The 19120-nt window shown below is 38.1% G+C and overlaps 1 protein-coding gene across 4 annotated transcripts in view; it reads left to right on the forward strand.

Annotated features, from left to right (window-relative positions):
• strip2 (striatin interacting protein 2) overlaps window positions 1–16594 on the forward strand; it is a 34733-nt gene extending 18139 nt beyond the window's left edge. For 2 of the 4 annotated variants that reach the window (XM_024288358.2, XM_024288374.2), the window contains exons 10-22: window positions 372–422; window positions 5102–5334; window positions 6977–7042; window positions 7111–7174; window positions 7348–7419; window positions 7502–7576; window positions 7974–8071; window positions 8593–8719; window positions 9351–9451; window positions 11123–11189; window positions 11312–11416; window positions 12350–12554; window positions 14344–16594. In XM_024288358.2, coding sequence (XP_024144126.1) covers window positions 372–422; window positions 5102–5334; window positions 6977–7042; window positions 7111–7174; window positions 7348–7419; window positions 7502–7576; window positions 7974–8071; window positions 8593–8719; window positions 9351–9451; window positions 11123–11189; window positions 11312–11416; window positions 12350–12554; window positions 14344–14600 — 1521 coding nt within the window. In that variant the 3' untranslated portion in view covers window positions 14601–16594. Of the gene's footprint in view, window positions 1–371; window positions 423–5101; window positions 5335–6976; window positions 7043–7110; window positions 7175–7347; window positions 7420–7501; window positions 7577–7973; window positions 8072–8592; window positions 8720–9350; window positions 9452–11122; window positions 11190–11311; window positions 11417–12349; window positions 12555–14343 lie in introns of those variants that run through there. The other 2 variants (XM_024288365.2, XM_036210220.1) reach the window with 2 other exon arrangements.
• The last annotated feature ends 2526 nt before the right edge of the window (window positions 16595–19120 follow it).

Raw genomic sequence — 19120 nt, forward strand, 5'->3', positions numbered from 1 at the left:
TTTGAATTTCTGTTGAAAGCACTGTTGAAAATTAGCAAAAATTCTGTTGTGGCTTTGAGTAACTCTTGGTGCATCTATATATATATATCCATTTGTTTAATTAGTTTAAATAAATCATTTTTGTTATTTGCAACTTTAATTTGTTATATCTGCAAAATATAAAGCAACCTTCACCACGTGCTGCTGCATTTCACTCTAACCCTTTGCTGCTTTGGCTTCTCTAACAAAAACAGTGAAATAATATTCCCATTGCAACTTAACTAGAAGACTGTAGTGCTCATCCTGCTTTGTGAGTTAAGAAACACCGGCACGACCTCGCCCGCTAACTTCCCTCTGGTTTCTTATTGCCCCTCTTCCTTCTGTTCCCACAGAGTGCCTTTGTTGATAGCTTGGAAGGAGACAGTCCCTTTCTCAAGAAGCAGGTCTTTACCCACAAATTCCCACTTTTCCTCTTGCATTTTCCTCTCTGCACCAGGCTGGATTTTTGCACTCTTCTCCCACATCCCCGAAATTCCACAGTGCCTCTCTTTCTCTCTCCTCTTCCTGTCTCTTTGTCTTTTTTATTTCTTTTTTTTCTTTTTTTTTCCCTTGGCACCTTCATTAGGTCAGGTTTAGTGTCCTGTTAACTACACAATAATGAGGTACACCTGCAAGGAGTCAGTTACATTTCTCCTGAAACTTTATTGTAGTTTCCAGAGTTTATTATGGATGGTCCTAAATTGGTTTAACCCTATATGTGTCATATTTGATACACAGATTTTCAAAACCCCTATCTAATTAGCATGATCAAAACATTCCTTAAAAAGACATTGGATATTATTTTTTCTGCCCTGTAGTTCATCATCATTCCACTAGGGGCAGTAGAAGGGCTTTTCCTGCTCATTTCAAAATGGCTGCCTCCATGAAATCTCAAAAAGTGTGTGTTATTTAGGTGTTGCCGGTGACATCTCTTTAAAGACCCATTCTAATGAAAATAGAAAATAGTTTTTGTGTTTTTTACATGTTTTTGTAGCAGTTTTCTCATAATAGAGAACCTATTTTAAAAAAAATAGGATTAAAACTACGTTTTTGAGAATTTCTTAATTCAATTATTGTTGGATCAGAAAACCGGATGCTCGAAAAACCTGGAACTAGTGACACAACTGCTGACTGGGCATGCCAAAGTCTCTTTTACCACCACGCTCCTCCGCCCCCTCGCATGCATTCATTTTCCTCGTCTGAACTGCCTTCTGGCTCAAAACTGTACGGCTTGGTTGATGTAATATTTCCTGCCATTATTTTTACACTACTAATATTAGCTTGGGGCACGTAGAGAAAGCCCCCAGTGACGGTGAGGGGAAGGGGGCGGGGTTCCTCCGAGCCAACAGTCCCGTCCACAAAAATGCATCTTAAAAAACAGCAAAGGCTTTTTGATTTTAGTTAAAAAAAAATGCACAGTCATAATTAAAAGACTTTTGGAAACAATTTTACAACAGAAAAAAAATATAGTTAGAGAGAGACTTTGAAAAAAAAATAAGGAAATCAATGATAACTAGATATATGGCATTACCTGCAATGAATGCTAGTTTGAACGCTTCAAGTTGAAGATGCTGAAATTTATAGCTAGCAAAAAAAGGCTGAAGCTAATAGCTAAAAATGCTGAAAATGATAGCTAGCTAAATATCTGAAGCATGCTAAAATATTAGCTTAATGCCAAATTAGCCAAAAAAGGTGAAATGTCTGATTTTGCCAAATTAGCTTGCATATTGTTAGAATATTAGCTAAACTCCAAGTTAGCCTAAAAAAATCCAAAAATGTCTAAGTTAGCAAAACAATTAGCATAATGCTAAAATATTTGCTAAATTTCAAACTATCCTACAAAGAAACTGTAAAAAAATCACATTTTGCCAATATTTTAGAATTTTGTCTAAATTTGCCAAAAACAACTAGCATGTTGCTAAAATAAAAGCGAATTCCAAATTACCTTAGAAACCCATTAATTATTGAACATTTTAAAGTTTGAATGGTGTTTCTATCTGAAAGTGCACAAAGTTTTTGAGAGATTTGAGCAATTTCTCATTAATTTCTTTTGTGGGATATTTTGGTTAATACTTCAAAAACCACAAAGCTTGCGAACACCAAAAGAACAAGCAGTAAGGATTGAGGTTTTGCCTGCCAAAAGAGGTACAGAAAGGAGGAGGAGAAGAATCACAATGGTGTGAATGCTACTCAACATTCACACAATAATAATAATTTAAAAAAATGACAAGCCCCTCATGGTGAATTAGATTCATTTTCAAATGAGCTTCAATCCGGAAGTTAAAGGCTTTGACTGGAATACATCAAATAGATTAAAACCACATTAGAGATTGCTGTTATTTCCTGGCTGTATATCTGGACTAAACAAAAAAAAATATATGTATCTCTTTTTTTATTTTTAGTAAATATTTGACCTATCTAAATGAGATTACTTGCCTTTTTCCCTCTCCCCTCACAATCATATCCACCCTACTCCCTTTCTCTCCTGTCTTCTGTTATCTCCTCTCTTCTTCACTGTGGAGTGCCCAGCAATGGGTGACGGGGTTTGAGGGACAGGACTGACTTGCTGGCTGTTCTCATTAGAAGTGGTATTTTCTCTGTCCCATAAAGGCGGCATTTCCCTCGTAGTCTTCATCACATTTCCACCAGGTTTGGCCTCAAATATTCACCTTGCACCGTAGAGTCTGGACGAGGGGTCGCTGTTTTGAAACACATTCATTTGACAGCTGGACTGAATCATCGAAGGTGTAACGTTTGGGGTTCTGTTGACCTCAGTTTTGAATGAATGTGGTTGAAAGCGGTCACCCTGAGGGAAACCAAAAAAAAAAAAGAAAGCTCTAGCTTTTCTCCCATGTAGCAAAGAATGGCTTTTCCATGAAGAATGGCTCACGACACTGTTTCACACGCTCCCCTCTTCTCACAGTCATGCGATGGCCGCTCTCGTTAGCCCTGTCACAGACACACAGCACATTGACTGCAGTAGATAAGCTAATGACCAGAAGCTTACCCATGCCTGATGCTTGCACTCTCTCCACAACCATTCATCGGTCATTGAAGTGATTCCAGGAACCTGTTTGTGTGAATGCGTAGTTATTCTGCACTTGGAATGAGATTTCTGCAGATAACACAAAGAGATCTTGTTATGTTTGTGCCTGTTTTTTAAATTTATTTTTGAATTGCGGATGTTTGGTAAGTTGGGTTAGACGTGTGATAATGAAAAATGTTTTGTTCTGTTTTCAACATAATGTAAGGGGTTTGTGAAGAGAAAGTTACCTATTAGGAGTATTTGACTCATTCATCCAGGATGGATCCATAGCAGAAAATATTTGTAAAAAGTCTGGACTTTATGGAAATGAAATGGACTTGTGCATATAGTTAGTTTCAAGCTGTTGTAATTTTAAATTGTGCATGTGTATTTTGTATTTTTTTTATTTAATAATGTTTGCTCAAAATGCATTGTATGAGTTACAAATCACGCACAAATCCAAAGTTGCGCACACATCAAGAATTATGGACCTGCAAATTGGAGTGAGTCTATTTTCTCTCCATAGTTTTAGAATTTTATAGGAGTTCTCTAAAGTATATTTTTATCTATTGTAAAATTGTTCAGTCCTACGTTGATATCCCAGCATTCCTTTTGTTTACAGTGGTTTATGTTGGTGTAGCCAAAAAGAAAAAAAAACTGCGAGCAATGTTAGAGCTATCACGTTTTGAGCCAGATGGAAGCTGAAATAATGAATCTATTTGTCTGCAAGTGGATGCATCAGAATTAGAAGACTTTGTGGCTGCATCACAAACTTGAGCCTCATCCATCACGATTTGAAAAAAGAAATACTCAGAAACACAGTTTTAATCTTAAATTCTTTCATATCTGTCCTGTATCATGAGAAAAATGCTTCAAGAACACAGTAAAAACACAATTTTCATTGGAGTGGGTCTTAACACCTGAAGAAGCTAATCAGGCACGATTGTTCCTGGTCGTCTGGCTTCATCCGAAGATGAAAAAGTCCCATGACGACTCGAAACAACAAAGCTTTTAATGAACATCTAGATCTATGTGACCCAAAACCACTGAGGTTTGGTTTCAGTATCAAGACCAGTTCCTCTATCTAAACCTATACAAGAGAAGTGATGAAGCTTCTTGGATAAGAGGTGAAACACTTTCAACTCTAAAGAATGAACTTTTCAAAGTTTCTTCTGTTTTAACAGTTAAACGCAATCTTAACATTTTTAAGTTTGTGTGAAAAGAATAAACCACCAAGGATGGAGTTGACCCCTTAGCCCATCGGCGAGTTCAGCGTTTCTCCAACAAAAGACGGAGAACAACAATGTATGGAAATGTCAAGTCTAAGATGATTGGTGACGAGTTTAGGACCCAGGGGAGCACTTTTGTCCACACTCTGGAGGATCATTGATAATCTGAGAACTGGACTGATTGACCCCGCCCCCGTTCCAAACAGGAAGTACCTGCTGGCTCCAAGAATCCAATTGAGAAATAACTATTACTGAATGTTATTTAAAGTGGGTGTAACCTTCTGACAAACTCACTCCTGATTGGTGAGAGTGGTTGCCGTAGAAACGTTAACACAGCCATTTTCTATGGGGGTTGTCCAGTGTTCAGATACAGTTAATAGTAGAGACTAGAAATGGTGAAATATGACAAAGAAGAGGAGATTTCTGATTGGATAGGAATAGGTGAAATCCTATTGGTCCAGAGCAGCAGGGAGGAGAAAGAATCAAGTATGGTAAAGCAGAATCAGGATGTTATCCCACAAAGCTGAAAATTGGGAGTTTTCTAAAGTACCGTCTTAAACAAATGCACCTCATTTTTATTCATTATATTTTGTCTCTTAAAAAATAATTAGAAATTTTCACACTTTTCTGTTTGTTTTCTGATTTTTTTGGGTCATGTTTCAGATATATTTAGTCTCGGCTCCAATCAATTTTTAATCAATTTCATGTAATGATTTCATATGATTTTTTTTCTTTTGTAATTTTTGCTTGATTTTGAAATAAAAAACACTTTTTTTGCTGAGAATGACCCCTATTTCCCCCCCACCCTGGTTTATTCTGCACCCCGCAGCCTCTGGTCAAGCAGGACAGCTTGGACACGTACAACGAGCGGGATCCCTTCAAGAACGACGATGCTCGCGACGAGGAGGACGACCCAGAGGACACGGACAGCGGCATTGAGGGGGAAGTGGACCCGCTGGACCGGGACGTCATCATCCAGCCTCCTCCCCCTCCCCCACCACTGAAACCCCCAACAGAGAGGGTTAACTTCCCTAAAGGTCTTCCCTGGGCCCCCAAAGTCAGGTAAATGTGCTCCATCGTTTTCTTCTATTGACATTTTTTTAAAAAGTATATAGATGGTGGAGGCGTTAGGATGGTCGCATGTCATCAGATTAAAGAAGAACTGCAGGAAGTATGACTTAGTTAACCCTTTAACATCGGAGACGTCGCCAGTGACTTATTTGAAGAGTTACGATGGCTGAAAGAATGTCGGCACTGGGGGAATGTCTAAGGGTTAACACTGTCAAAACAATAGTTGCTAAGGAACAAAAAGCTAAACTTAGTTACTCAAAGGGGCATAGAAATGTATAAATATGTTCATTTGTTCCCAACATGGGAAAGGTATTCTGGTTGCTTTGGGTCTGAGATGAGTATCAAGATTAAATTAATTACATATAAATTATTTCAATGGAGTTGTTTGATCCAAAAGGAGCTTTTCAGAATCCTCCAGTTTTAGGTGAACTCCACCGGCTCCCAATTTATTCAATAAACCGTGCATCCACTCATCCATCCATTCATCTATCATTCTGTCCATTCATCCACCAATCCATCCATCTATTAGTTAACTAGTTGCTTAGTTTGTTCATTTATTCATCTATCTATTCACTCAATAATCCATTAAACCATCTATCCATTCATCCAACAATTCATTCATTCATTAACCCACCCATCCATTCATTCATCCATGTATCCATTTATCCATCCCTCTATTATTTCATTCATCCCTTATCAATCATTCATTCATTTTTCCTTTGTTTATGCAGCCTTTCATTCGTCCCTCTGCCCATCCATTCATTCATTCATTCATCAATCATTCATTTATTTATTTATTCATTCACTCATTTGTACATCGCTCTGTCTATCTATTCATTCATTCTTGGTTAATTAATTCATCCATCCATTTATTCATTAATTGATTTGTTAGTTAATTTAGATATTGATTCATTCATTCCTCCATTCCTCTGTCTATCCATTCAGTCATTCATTCATTTATTCATCCGTCTGTATCCATTCATTTTTTCACTCTTGAATAATTAATTCATCCATGCATCCTTTATTCATTCATTTCTCCATCCCTCTGTTTATCTATTCACTCATCCATCCATCAGCCATTCATTCATTCGTTCATTCGTCTATCTATGTCGACGTAATTCTGTAATTTTTTTCTAGTTCTATCCTGATGTCTTTTAAAGAAATGTTGTTCTGCATTGTGCATTACTTCTTGAAATAGAAGTAAATAAATAAACTTTACTTATTTAATTATCTACATGTTTAGGTTTATGAGTTGTTACACTGTGGCTTCAGAAAGGTTTATGATGAGGGTGGCTGCTGGTGAAAGTATTTATTCAATCACTAATGCATCTAAAGTTGGACCTTTTTGCCACGACTTATCATCAGACTTATATCAGGTGGCTCTTATTTTTTAATTCTGTGACACCATTTTAAAAGTTTTTAATCAAATTTATAAGGAAAAAGAAGAAAAAAAGAGCCTCTTTTATCCAACAGTGTGTGTGTTTAAGTCTGCAGAGGTATGAATAATGCATCTAAGAGAGGACTATGCTTTAAGCATTTCTTTTGTCTCTTTTGTGCTCATTATTTTTGTGTTGTGGCTCAAACAAATGTAAGAAACTCCGTTTGAGGTCCTGATTTGTTGGCGTTTCTGCAGGGAGAAAGACATCGAACACTTCCTGGAGACCAGCAGAAACAAGTTCATCGGTTTTACTCTGGGGAAGTAGGTGCTGCGTTCAGGACTGTCCTTTCATTTCTGGCTTTGATGTAACCGCCTGTCGTTCCTTACAGTGACACGGAGACTCTGGTGGGCTTGCCCAGACCCATCCATGAGAGCGTCAAGACCTTAAAGCAGGTGAGATCCTCCTTTTTTTTTGTTTTTCTTCATCACTGATTCCTAATCAATACTGTTGAATCCCCCTAAAGTTGTTCTTAAAAACAAATCGATGCCTCCTAGAGAGAGAAAGCTGCCCCTCTGGGTGTCACTGTAGTGCTAATTAACACTTGATGTCGATACTTTTCTTGCAGCACAAGTATGTGTCTATCGCTGAGGTTCAGATCAAGAGAGAAGAGGAGCTGCAGCAGTGTCCCCTCACTCTGGTCTGACATCCTTCTGAAAGTCAGTGGAGCTTTGATTGTTGGAGGAGACGTGGCGGTGCAGCGATGTGCTCTGTGTTTACAGGGCGAGGAGGAGGTGGAGGAGACACCAGCCGAAATACTATACGTGGGAATGCTTCCTAACTTGTCACAGTACGTGGTGAGTGGTGCAGAATCTGAGCGAACCGCAAGAGTTGAGTAGGGGCGTGTGATGGCAAGAGTGTGGCGGTACGATATGTATAAACGATACATAACTCCAGATACGATGCGTATCCCGATACATGTCTGACGATACGATGTGTATCGTGATATACAATAATCATTTTCTCTATCAAATGCTGTGTTTTGTTATTTATAGCTTTAAATGCCATAACATTAAGAAATATTTAGATATCAGCATTTTTCGGACTTTATTGTTTTGCCAAAAAGTAAATTGAATCCTTTATGTATCGAATCGTGTGAGAGGGAAAGATACACACCCCTACTTTAAGTCGACTTCTCATCGTATCTTCAGTTTTGATATTCTGTCAACTTCTGATGGACGCTTTGCTCGTCAGATCGCCCTCCTGAAGCTGCTCCTGGCTGCAGCTCCAACCTCCAAAGCCAAAACAGACTCCATCAACATCCTGGCTGATGTGTTGCCTGAAGAGATGCCGTAAGTGGACTGTTTTTAAATCAACATCTCCTTAAAGATTAAAAATTGTGTTTTTAATATGTTTTTGTGGCATTTTTTTTTTTTTTTTATGATGGAGGACATATATGAAGAAAATTAAGCTTAAAAACAAATTTTTTAGTATTTCTTTATTCAAGTCGTTGTGAATCAGGAGCAGACGAAAAAATGCAGTTTAAAAAAGATCGTATTTGTGATGTAGTAATATGCTGGGCGGGGCCACAAACTCCATTCTGATGCATCCACTCGTAGACAACTAGATTTAGGTGGATCTTTGCTTTCCTCATCTGAGCTGGCACCTGTCGCAGAACAGATGGGGGGCGGGAAGGGGGGCGGGTTGCTCCGTCCTAACGGTCCAGCCCACAACTCGGATGCAAATTTATGATGGATTAATTTTGCTCTGCAGAAACTACATCCCAGAAAACGACGCATTTTTTCTGATTTTCCCTAAAAACATCCTTGAACAACTGAAGTACAAACAAAGTGCACTCGTTTGTCCCCCTCAGTATCACCGTCCTTCAGAGTATGAAGCTGGGGATTGACGTCAATCGTCACAAGGAAATCATCGTGAAGGCCATCTCCGCTCTGTTGCTGCTGCTCCTCAAACACTTCAAACTCAACCACATCTACCAGGTTCCTCCAGTTTTTTTCCCCACCCTTTTTATTCCTCCTCTTTACTTTCTTTTAGCTTCTCCTTCCACTTTTAAACCCTTCTTTTTTGGTTCAGTCAGTTCTGGGAAAGACGTAAGAGAAGGAAACTGCTGCACTGTGATTCAATCGGCTGCTGGCAGCGCCCTCTGCTGCAACAAAGGGGGATTACATGCAGTAAAGTTCCAATAATAGAAACAAAAAGAAAATTTGACTTCCTATTTTTTTTGCCGCTCCGTTCCGTAAATATATATATATATATTTTAAATAATTTATTTTGACACCTATGTAGTGCAGCCTATGAATTAAAATAAATATAAATTTTAAGGATTTGCTTGGAAAATGACATCCGGGTTTAATCTTTCTAAAGCTTCTGCGATGAGGTGACGGATTTGTGCTTTTGATTCATGAAAAACAAGAATAACGATGCCTCCGGACCTTTTTTCCCCCACACAAAACCTCATTATTTACACAGGATTATCACCCGAAGGATTTATTTCATATTCCATTCATTATCAGAATAGTTCTGTAGACGACGTATTTAAAGCTTCAAGACTTTAATTTATTGCTGTTTTGGGTCATCTTCCCCTCTGCCTCGTCTGTTTTTTTTTTCTAGTTTGAGATTGTCTCTCAGCACCTGGTGTTTGCCAACTGCATCCCGCTCATCCTCAAGTTCTTCAACCAGAACATCATGTCCTACATCAGCGCCAAAAACAGGTAGTCTGTCTAAGCACTGAGATTTGCTGCTGATTTGCTGAAAATATTCCAGTTTCAATTCAAATGTGATCTTTCAGCAGCCAAAACTTCTAACCACGACCATATTTTATGGGCTAAAAAGTCTCAACATCATAAAATTTAAACAATAATAACAAAGTAGAAAAAAGAATCATAAATAAGTTGCACCTTGGTGTGGATGCTTCTGAACAACTTCGCCGAACTCTGTGCCAAACTGACCATTGCTGCTGCGTCTTCTTCTGCATTGCTGTCAGTAGCAAACACAGACACACAGACCTACAGTGCCCTCTAGGGGTTTTTAGTGGAAAAATACACATGTGAGCCTTTTTTTGTGGTAAAATCACATTTAAGCCACACCCCCAGCCAAAACGGTGCAAACAATTTGACTTGAAAAAAATGGTATTAGTTTATTTATTTATTCTATAAATATTTTTTTTAGATTTCTGAACTGCAGTAGGAGGTGAAAGAGCTGCTGTTTCTAAGCAGGCCTGCAGGGGGCAGCATAGCAGAGATCATTGAGGAAAAAAGCAGCTCTGCTCACAGGGAAACACTTTTTTCTGGAAGAGTTCTTCTTTTTTGGAAAATAAAAATCTTAATTAGTTAAGACCTGAAAATGGAACACTTTCCAAGAAAAGGTTTTTGACTTACTTGTTTTCTTTCATCTTCATCTGGCATAAGAAAAGAGGAAACCAACCTTTTTGAAAGGAGAGCTCATCATCAAGTCCCACAGTTCTTGGCTAACATTTATAAATAAAGCTAAGAAGCTCTGATGCATCAAAGAAATGCTGACCAACCAGCTTTACATGGTAAATCCATGTATTTCTTTTAGATTTTTTTTACCTTTTTGATGCAAAAACACATAATTCAGGGGGGACGTCATGTTTTCTCAGTATTGCGTCAAATAGCTGCGAGAAAAACCTTAAATTGCATAGATCTACATTTTCTGTTTCCATTTGGAACCTTTCCTGTCTTCTATTCTTTGATCTTTAACAACCACCAATGGGATCAAAGAAAAGAACAAAGGCAAAGGAGATCAAAGGTATTTTTTTATACACAAGTATCTATGGGAAACACCTGCATTACTAGTTTCAGATGAGTTGAAAGATCAGAGCAACTGCAGCCATAAAAGTTCACCAAGTAACCACTAGGTGGCTTCTTACACAGGAAACTGGTTCCCCATTCACTTAAATGGAAAACAGGGTAACTTCAAAGCACAAATAAACATAAATATAGTCTAGTTCCCACATTTTTAAGACTCTTTGGTTACATTTTACTTCTAAGTCAGGTTTTTGAGGTGAAATATTTGGAACTTTTTTGTTTTGATTTTGAAATGAAACTGGGGTGTGGCTTTTAGATTGACAGGCAAGTGTTCTCTTTTATAGACTGGTCTTTGGTTTTAACGCCTCTTATTTTTGACAACACATATTTATGTTTTAAAGAAAGCTTAGTGGTCACAGATATTGTTATAGCTAAGATGGAGAAAACCATCAAGCTACAACTGGGATCAATTCAGCCCAATTAAACGCCAAACAGACGTCCGTCTTCTCTGCATGTCAAAATTTAGTTTTCTTCTTGCATTCCCAAAAGTTGTGAAGTCCTTTATGCGATGCGTCTTTCTTTCCTTTGTGTGTTTTTTTTGTGTTGTCACTGTAGTATTTGTGTACTGGACTTTCCTCATTGTGTCGTCCATGAGATGCCAGAGCTCACAGCTGAGAGCCTGGTGAGTCCTGACTCTGTCAGATTTTTCCATCTGTCTGATAGATTCTCACAGGTGAAGGTCAGTCGTTATCGTTTCTTCTATGCTAAAAATCCCACGTCGTTTTCTGCACGTGTTTTTTTCAGGAAGCGGGAGACAGCAACCAGTTCTGCTGGAGGAACCTTTTCTCTTGTATTAACCTGCTGAGGATCCTTAACAAGCTGACAAAGTGGAAACACTCCAGGACTATGGTGTGTGAGACCAAACTAAAACGCATTTTCTTATATTAGAATGGATCACATGATTAAATTACTTTAGCAAGAAGCTTTATTGAGTTCGATATCAATTTTAATCCTTTGCCTTTTTTTTTCTAAAACCAAATTTCCATTTTTTGTTGTTTAATTTAAGTAAATATGACTCCTTTTGGAAATGTATCACTCAAAATGCATCTAAGTGTGTTATTTTATGGTAGCTAAATAAAACTGACAGTCATCTGCATAACTAGGTTATAAACCATTATTAGCATCTGGCACGGAGGAAAAAAATGCGTTCAATAATGGTGCTTTTATTTAAAAAAAAAACAGTTATTGGCCTCATTGACTGTATATGCAATCTGGACAGAGTGAGTGAGAAATGACTTGCTTGCGGCTCCATCAAAATGAATCACTTTTTTTGCAATCCGGATGCCAAAATGGCAACTGAATTGACTTCATTTGGTTGGAGTTTGAAGTTAGTCATTTTCTATGGGTGATGTCACACTCACTCACTCCAGTTCTCATATACAGTCAACTGACCAAACAGCCCGTGTGAATGCCTCTTCAATGTGGTCAGTCCAGCTGGGGATTGTCATGGTGACTCCTGTAGATCCATCATCACTAATGGAAACTACAGTATATAACCTTACATAACCCCAGCTGTGCAGTGACTATGGTAACAAAGGCCAGGCACCCTCTGTTGAGATTCAACAAGTTAGTCTCAGTACTGTCATTTGTTTTGGTGCTCAGTTAAAGCTTTTTGTTTGTTTCTAGAAAGTTATTCAATCAAATCTGCTTTTATAATTTTCCTAGTAAAATCAAGGTTAAAAATATTGTGGTTAAACAGGAAGTGAAGGTTTACAAGGAGCTTCTACTCTGCAAACAGCCTCTTCTAAAACATCCATCAGTTATTTTTTGTTGCTTCTGCAGATGTTGGTTGTTTTCAAATCAGCCCCCATTTTGAAGAGGGCTCTGAAGGTGAAGCAGGCCATGATGCAGCTGTACGTTCTGAAGCTGCTGAAGATCCAGACCAAGTACCTGGGTCGCCAGTGGAGGAAGAGTAACATGAAGACTATGTCTGCCATCTATCAGAAAGTCCGCCACAGACTCAACGACGACTGGGCTTACGGGAACGGTAGGAGCCACAATCTGTGTGAAAAAATGACTGCAACAACGACAGTTTTGTTAACTTTGCAGCTGATTCAATGTTGTGATTGGTTGCATTTATCTTCATTTGGAAAAGGAAGAAAAGATGCATATTTGTGCTCGCTGTATGGCTTTATGAAAGATGAATACTGTATTTTCCACACTATAAAGTGCACTGGATATTAAGGCACGTCAATGAATGGTCTATTTCCATTCTTATGTCATATATGAGACGCACCAAACTACAAGGCAAATTAAGTGAGACAACATAGTCAGAGATAAATCTGTCAGACTCTTTCATTCGCATACAAAGCAACTCTAGAGCTTGTTTATCTCGTGCTACACGTTAGCCGCCTTAGCATATTCACAATACCTGTAACTCAAGCCAAGTCAGCTTTTTTTGTCAAATGTGCTGTACACGCATAATATAGAGCACAACTTGTTTGCAACACTTAAAAAAACAGACTCATACCGGTAAAAGAAACGTGACTTTGAGTATGCTAACTCCAATCTCGTCAGTAATAAGTAGAAAAACAAACTTATACTGCTAAAACAAAAGTGATTCTGACTACACCGACTGTCAATCTGTTAGTGACATGTAAAAAACAAACTTATACAATTAAAATGAACATTACTCTGACTACTCATACTCCCAATCTTATTATTAACACTTAAGAAAATTGAATCTTTCAAAACAAATGTTATTGTGACTACGCTAACTCCAAATCTTGTTATTAACACAAAGAAAACGAACTGAAACCCCTAAAACGAACGTTATTCTGGCTACGCTAATGCTCAATCTTGTTAGTAACACGTAAGAAAGTAACTTGATGCAGCTAAAACGAACGTTACTCTGACTATGCTAACTCTCAGTCTTGTTAATTATGCGTAAGAGAGAAAACTGATATCTCTAAAACGAACATTACTCTTTTTACGCTAACTCCCAACCTTATTAGTAACAATTAAAAAACAAACTAATACAGCTAAGACAAACGTTACTTAGAATATGCTAACTCTAAATCTTGTTAGTAATGGTTTAAAAAAACAAACTGATACCATTAAGACGAACGTTACTCTGACTACGCTAACTCCTAATCTTTGTAGTAAAAAAAATTCACAGTCCAACGCTACACGTTAGCATATTTACAACAACAGCAAACCAAACATTTTGACAGAGTGCAATGTACCTCAGTGCTTTACCATCAGTAAGCACAAGCAGAATCAATCCATATATGAGAATTAGTCCATACACACTATTATTTTTGACCAATTAAGGCTTTTAAGAGCAAAAAATAAAGTCGTAGAAAAAGCTGCTTCCGTTAGCAGTGGGCTAAGAAAACACTCTCTGCTGGAACAGATGGACTTATTGCTTGGAGCCTTAATTCATGATTTATTCTCATAAGACTCTTTACTATTTAATCATATCATCAGTCATTTAATGAGTGCGGTTTGATGAAAAGCAGACTGTTAAAATGATCTAAACTCATCTAGTATTCCGCAGCGTTCACAGACGAGCGTCTGAGAAGGTTATTAACTGCGGCGGCTCCCCTATGCACATCGGAGGCTGCAAAACTCAACAAAAGAATGATGATTCCTCAATATCTATGTGTTGAGTACAAGTCACTGGGACGTGTTGCCATAGCAACAGGGATCAGGGAGGTTTCAGGGTCACATCCTCTCATGGGGAAGCAAGACAGAGAAGGACAGATAGAAGCTTAAGGATGAAAGGGAAAAAAAAGAAAGGAGACTTTAGTTTAAACCCCCCCCTTTAATCCCAGATATCGACGCTCGGCCCTGGGACTTCCAGGCGGAGGAGTGCGCCCTACGCGAGAGCATCGAGAGATTTAGCAGCCGCCGCTACGACAGGAACAAGAACGGCGACTTCACGCCGGTGGACAACTGCCTGCAGAGCGTGCTGGGCCAGCGCGTGGAGCTGCCGGAGGACTTCCACTACAGCTACGAGATGTGGCTGGAGAGGGAGGTGTTCTCGCAGCCCATCCAGTGGGAGGGGCTTCTGCAGGACCCGAAACACTGAGAAACCTGACACTTAACGTGTGCTCTGTCTGTGCAGATGGGAACAAGGTTGGGGACTTTGCTTTGACACCACTTTTTACACAAATCTGTGCCTACGACTACTGTGAAGAAACTAAGCACAGAAGTAGCAGATCTAAAAAAAACAAACACATCTACACTTCCTCTGCCCTCCCTAAAAACCCACTCCCATCATCTTTTGATCAGTTTTTATAAGCGTTCTAATGTGGTCTTCTAATTACGATAATTAGCCAAAATAAAAAAAAATGTCGTTTTTTAGAAGCAAAACCTTCCCGTTACTGAGAGCTCCCTGTTTACATGCTTTTCTGCGAGCTCAGACAAGGAAAAACAACAAGTGGATGGATCAAAAAGGGGCGGAGCAAGGAGCTTAAGACCCGCCCAGTGTATTTTCTACATCACAAATACAATCTTTTTCAAACAACATTTTTCCTCTGCCCCGATTCACAATTTGAAGACATAATTATTCAAAACTTTGATTTTAAGATGATAAAAACACAAAAACATGCTAAAATTACACAATTTTTATCAGAGTGGGTCTTTAAAATGTTTAAAAAAGATAACAAGTAAAGTCTGTTTTATCTTTGTTCTGTAAGATGTCAGCACTTTTTCGATTCCTTAGTAGAGTTTAATACCCGGTCAACCTTTTCTGATGTTTTAAAGACAGATTGGATGGATTTTATAGACTTTTTTTCACTTAAAATATGCTAATGATATCACAAAAGATTGTTTTTCTTATGCATTTTCTAGCAAAAAGTCCGGCGGAATCACAGGGTTGGGAGCAAAAAAATGTGACTAGTAAGCATATTCTCCTACAACCTAGAAAAATATATATACTGTATACCAGCTCCAAATGTAGGATTTTTATGCAGATGATGTGGATTAAAGTTTGGGTGAGAAAAAATAAATTTGTTCCAAAAGTCAGAATTAATATTGTGGATGGTTCAACAAAAATAATATTGTTAAATGTTTATAACTTATTTAATGAAGAGGCTTTTAATTAGCTTTATACCAGTTATTGTTGGAATTTAATAAATGCACAAACTAAAGTATGGTGATAGATAAAGGAAGGAGGAACGGTAGCTTTGGAATGTAGTTTCCTATTGGACAGAATAACTCCTGAGTGTCATTTCTTTAATACGTTTGTGGACTTTTTACATTCACAAAACACTTAAAGGTGTTTAAAAAAGTAGATTGTCACGGGGAGCTTTCCTGTGGAGTCACTCGAGTGGGCGACCATCTGCCTGACAGCAGCACAAAGAAAAGGCACACAGTCATCCAATAAATGGTGCTGACTCTCCCGTTTCATCATCATCATCATCATCATCGTACTACCTAAAGCTCAGATCCAGCACAGAACAAAGCACAGAAAACCATCTCTACTTCACTTGTGTGTAAAAGTGTGCATGACCGCTTTTACTTCGACGTCTCCAAAAATGATCACAAATGGACTTTTATTGTGAAGATCTCTGTTGTACACCGCAAAGGATTGTGGGAGGATATCTTCAACAACTAGGGTAATATTTTTCCTCACTATTGCTCAGGTTATAACTGATAATATCACGTTTGAAAGCTTCCTTGCTGCTGATGGGAAAAAAAAAACATATTTCTTGTTATGATCTAATAAATAAAAATAGAATATTTACAACTGGTTTTGTCAAAAAAAAGTGTCAATTGTGCCAAATGAATTTTTTTTCATTGCTGCCAAATTAGAGTTACACAACTTTTTTTTTTTTCTTATCTAAAAATGTGCGATTGATGAAAACGTTCCGTTACTTGTGTCCGTATCGTATCTTCAGTGTAAATTATTTTTCAGAGCTGATGTGCAAAACTACAGATGTCACTCTTCCACCTTATTGTAAATACTCAGTACTGAACATATTCAGGGGTATGTGCAATTGCAGATCAATAGAGGCATTATATGATAGCGTGATCAATTACAGTATCAAAGATGATTATTAAACTGTTGTGAACATTTGACTCGTCTACATTTTTATTGAATCTTGTCCTATTAAAGGTTAAACTGAACGTGCGTCGACTTTAAACGCAACTTTTTGACTTAAGCCTGAAATTATTAATATTTTTTGTAAATTTTACTTTAAATTCCCACTTCGAAAATAGATCGAAAGATTTTCATAGCGTTCCAGTGGAATTTAATTATGATTATGTTTTTAGCCAAAATAAAAAAAAACAGCCCAGTCTCAGTAAAATGCGTACATATGCCACGATTTGGGAAATACCGTGTATAATATACGCCAAAACCGGTTTTTGCGTGCATATAAAACGCGCGGTCCTAAACGTGTGTTTTCCACGTTTGACACGCCCCCTGGTGGAGCCGTGAGCATCACAGACAGCCCCACAAACGAACAATTTGCTTTTCTAACCCTAACCATAACCTTAATCCTAACCTTAACCAGGAACGACGTCATTTAGAAAAGAGCCGGAGGATTTCTGACCACGTGATCAAAACGAAACCTAAAAAGTCGTGTACATTGTATGTTGGCGTAACCTATTCTCAATCATTGCGTATCATATCCACGCAAAAACCGTGTTTGGCGTATATTATACACGGTATTTCAGAGTGCAAAGTCGTGGAATATGTACGCATTTTACTGCGACCGGGTTGAAAAAAAATGTCATTTTTAGGACATAATTTCTGCAGAATGGCAGGAGTTTGCTAAAAATTTGCCTCTGAATTTTGGGCGGGATTGTTAGTGCTGAGTAAGCTCGTCTGTGATAACGTAGGGGTGTCAAACTCAATCACAAAGGGGGCTAAAATCCAAAACACACATTAGGTCATGAATAGGACAAACTTTTATTAATGTTTTAAACTTTAAAACCGTAAATTTTTAACATAATTATGAACTAGATATTTAGCATTACCTGCGATAATGCTAGTGTGAACGCTGCAAGCTGAATTTGGCTGCTGAAGATGCTGAAATTGATAGCTGAAAACGCTGAACCTGATAGCCCGCTAAAATATTAGCTAAGAGCCAAATCACCCTAAAAACGTTTAAGAAAAAAAAACCTAGGTTAGCCAAAACAGCTTGCATGTAGCTGACAAAATAGCTAAATTTCAAAACAGCCAAAAAAACAAAAAAAAGTCTAAATTAGCCAAAACAGCTAACATGTGGCTGAAATAATAACTTAACCCCAAAATATTTTAAAATATCTGAGTAAATGCCAAAAATAGTCCAAAAAGCTAGTAGAATGCCAATTTTTAAAACTGTAACTTTTTAACATAATTATGAATAATAAAAAAGCAGGAATATTATCCATCCATCCATCCATCTTCTTGACCGCTTCCTCCCTTTCGGGGTCGCGGGGGTGCCGGAGCCTATCCCGGCTATTGATGGGCGAAGGCGGGGTACACCCTGGACAGGTCGCCAGTCTGTCACAGGGCCTCAATCACACACACATTCACTCTCACATTCACACCTAGGGGCAATTTAGAGTCACCAATTAACCTATGAAGCATGTTTTTGGACGGTGGGAGGAAGCCGGAGTCCCCGGTGAAAACCCACGCATGCACGGGGAGAACATGCAAACTCCACACAGAAAGGTCCCAGCCGGGATTCGAACCGGGGCCTTCTCGCTGTGAGGCGAGAGCGCTAACCACTTGCGCCACCGTGCAGCCCTTGCAGGAATATTATTCTAGAATAATTCAACTTAAACCTTAAATAATTTTTAGTGTTTTACCCTCCATAAAAATATATTTGTCAAAATTGTTCAAGTTAGCAATAAGCACAAGATAACAACGGGCTATTAATAACAATAAAATAAAATGATCTGGGGGGCCGGTAATAATTACCCAGAGGCCCGGCTCCGGCCCCCAGGTCTTGACTTTGACACGTGCCCTAGCATAATATTAGCGGGACAACAAAAATGGCGAACAATATCAACGCTATCCAGCTGGACAGATTCCAGCTCAGACGAAAGGAAAGACGTACATGGATATAGTCGTCTGTAAGTGGATTCATCAGAAAGGGGTGGAGCTAGGAGTTTGTGGCCCGCCCACCTTCTATATCACAATCTTTTTTTAACTCAATTTTTTGTCTGCTTCTGATTCACAAAACTTTAATAAATAAATATGAATAAATAAGTATAATTTTAAGCTTAATTGTGTACACATTTGTCCTCCATCATCAGAAAAATGAACATGTTAAAAACATGATTTTCATTGGAGTGAATAATTAAGGTGCTTTTATTCAACCAGGAAGTTACTACTTGATTGAAAATGACACAAGCCAATGTACAACATGTACTATTGGGAAATTATAAGTAACTTTACATTTGAAAACAACTCAAATTTGCCAAAAGTATGAAACATTTCAGGCTTGACTGTATGATAAATGTGAAAAAATGCACCTTGAACTAATCTTGGACTATTAAATGAAGAAGATGCAGCAGAAAAAGGTGAGTTGGGCATAAATGCAGCACATTTTAAAATAATGTTCCTGGAGAATGAAGTAAAAGTGCTGTGTTCACCCAAAAAAAAAAAAAAAA

Source organism: Oryzias melastigma, linkage group LG23 (assembly GCF_002922805.2).
Source record: "Oryzias melastigma strain HK-1 linkage group LG23, ASM292280v2, whole genome shotgun sequence".
Classification (NCBI taxonomy): domain Eukaryota; kingdom Metazoa; phylum Chordata; class Actinopteri; order Beloniformes; family Adrianichthyidae; genus Oryzias; species Oryzias melastigma.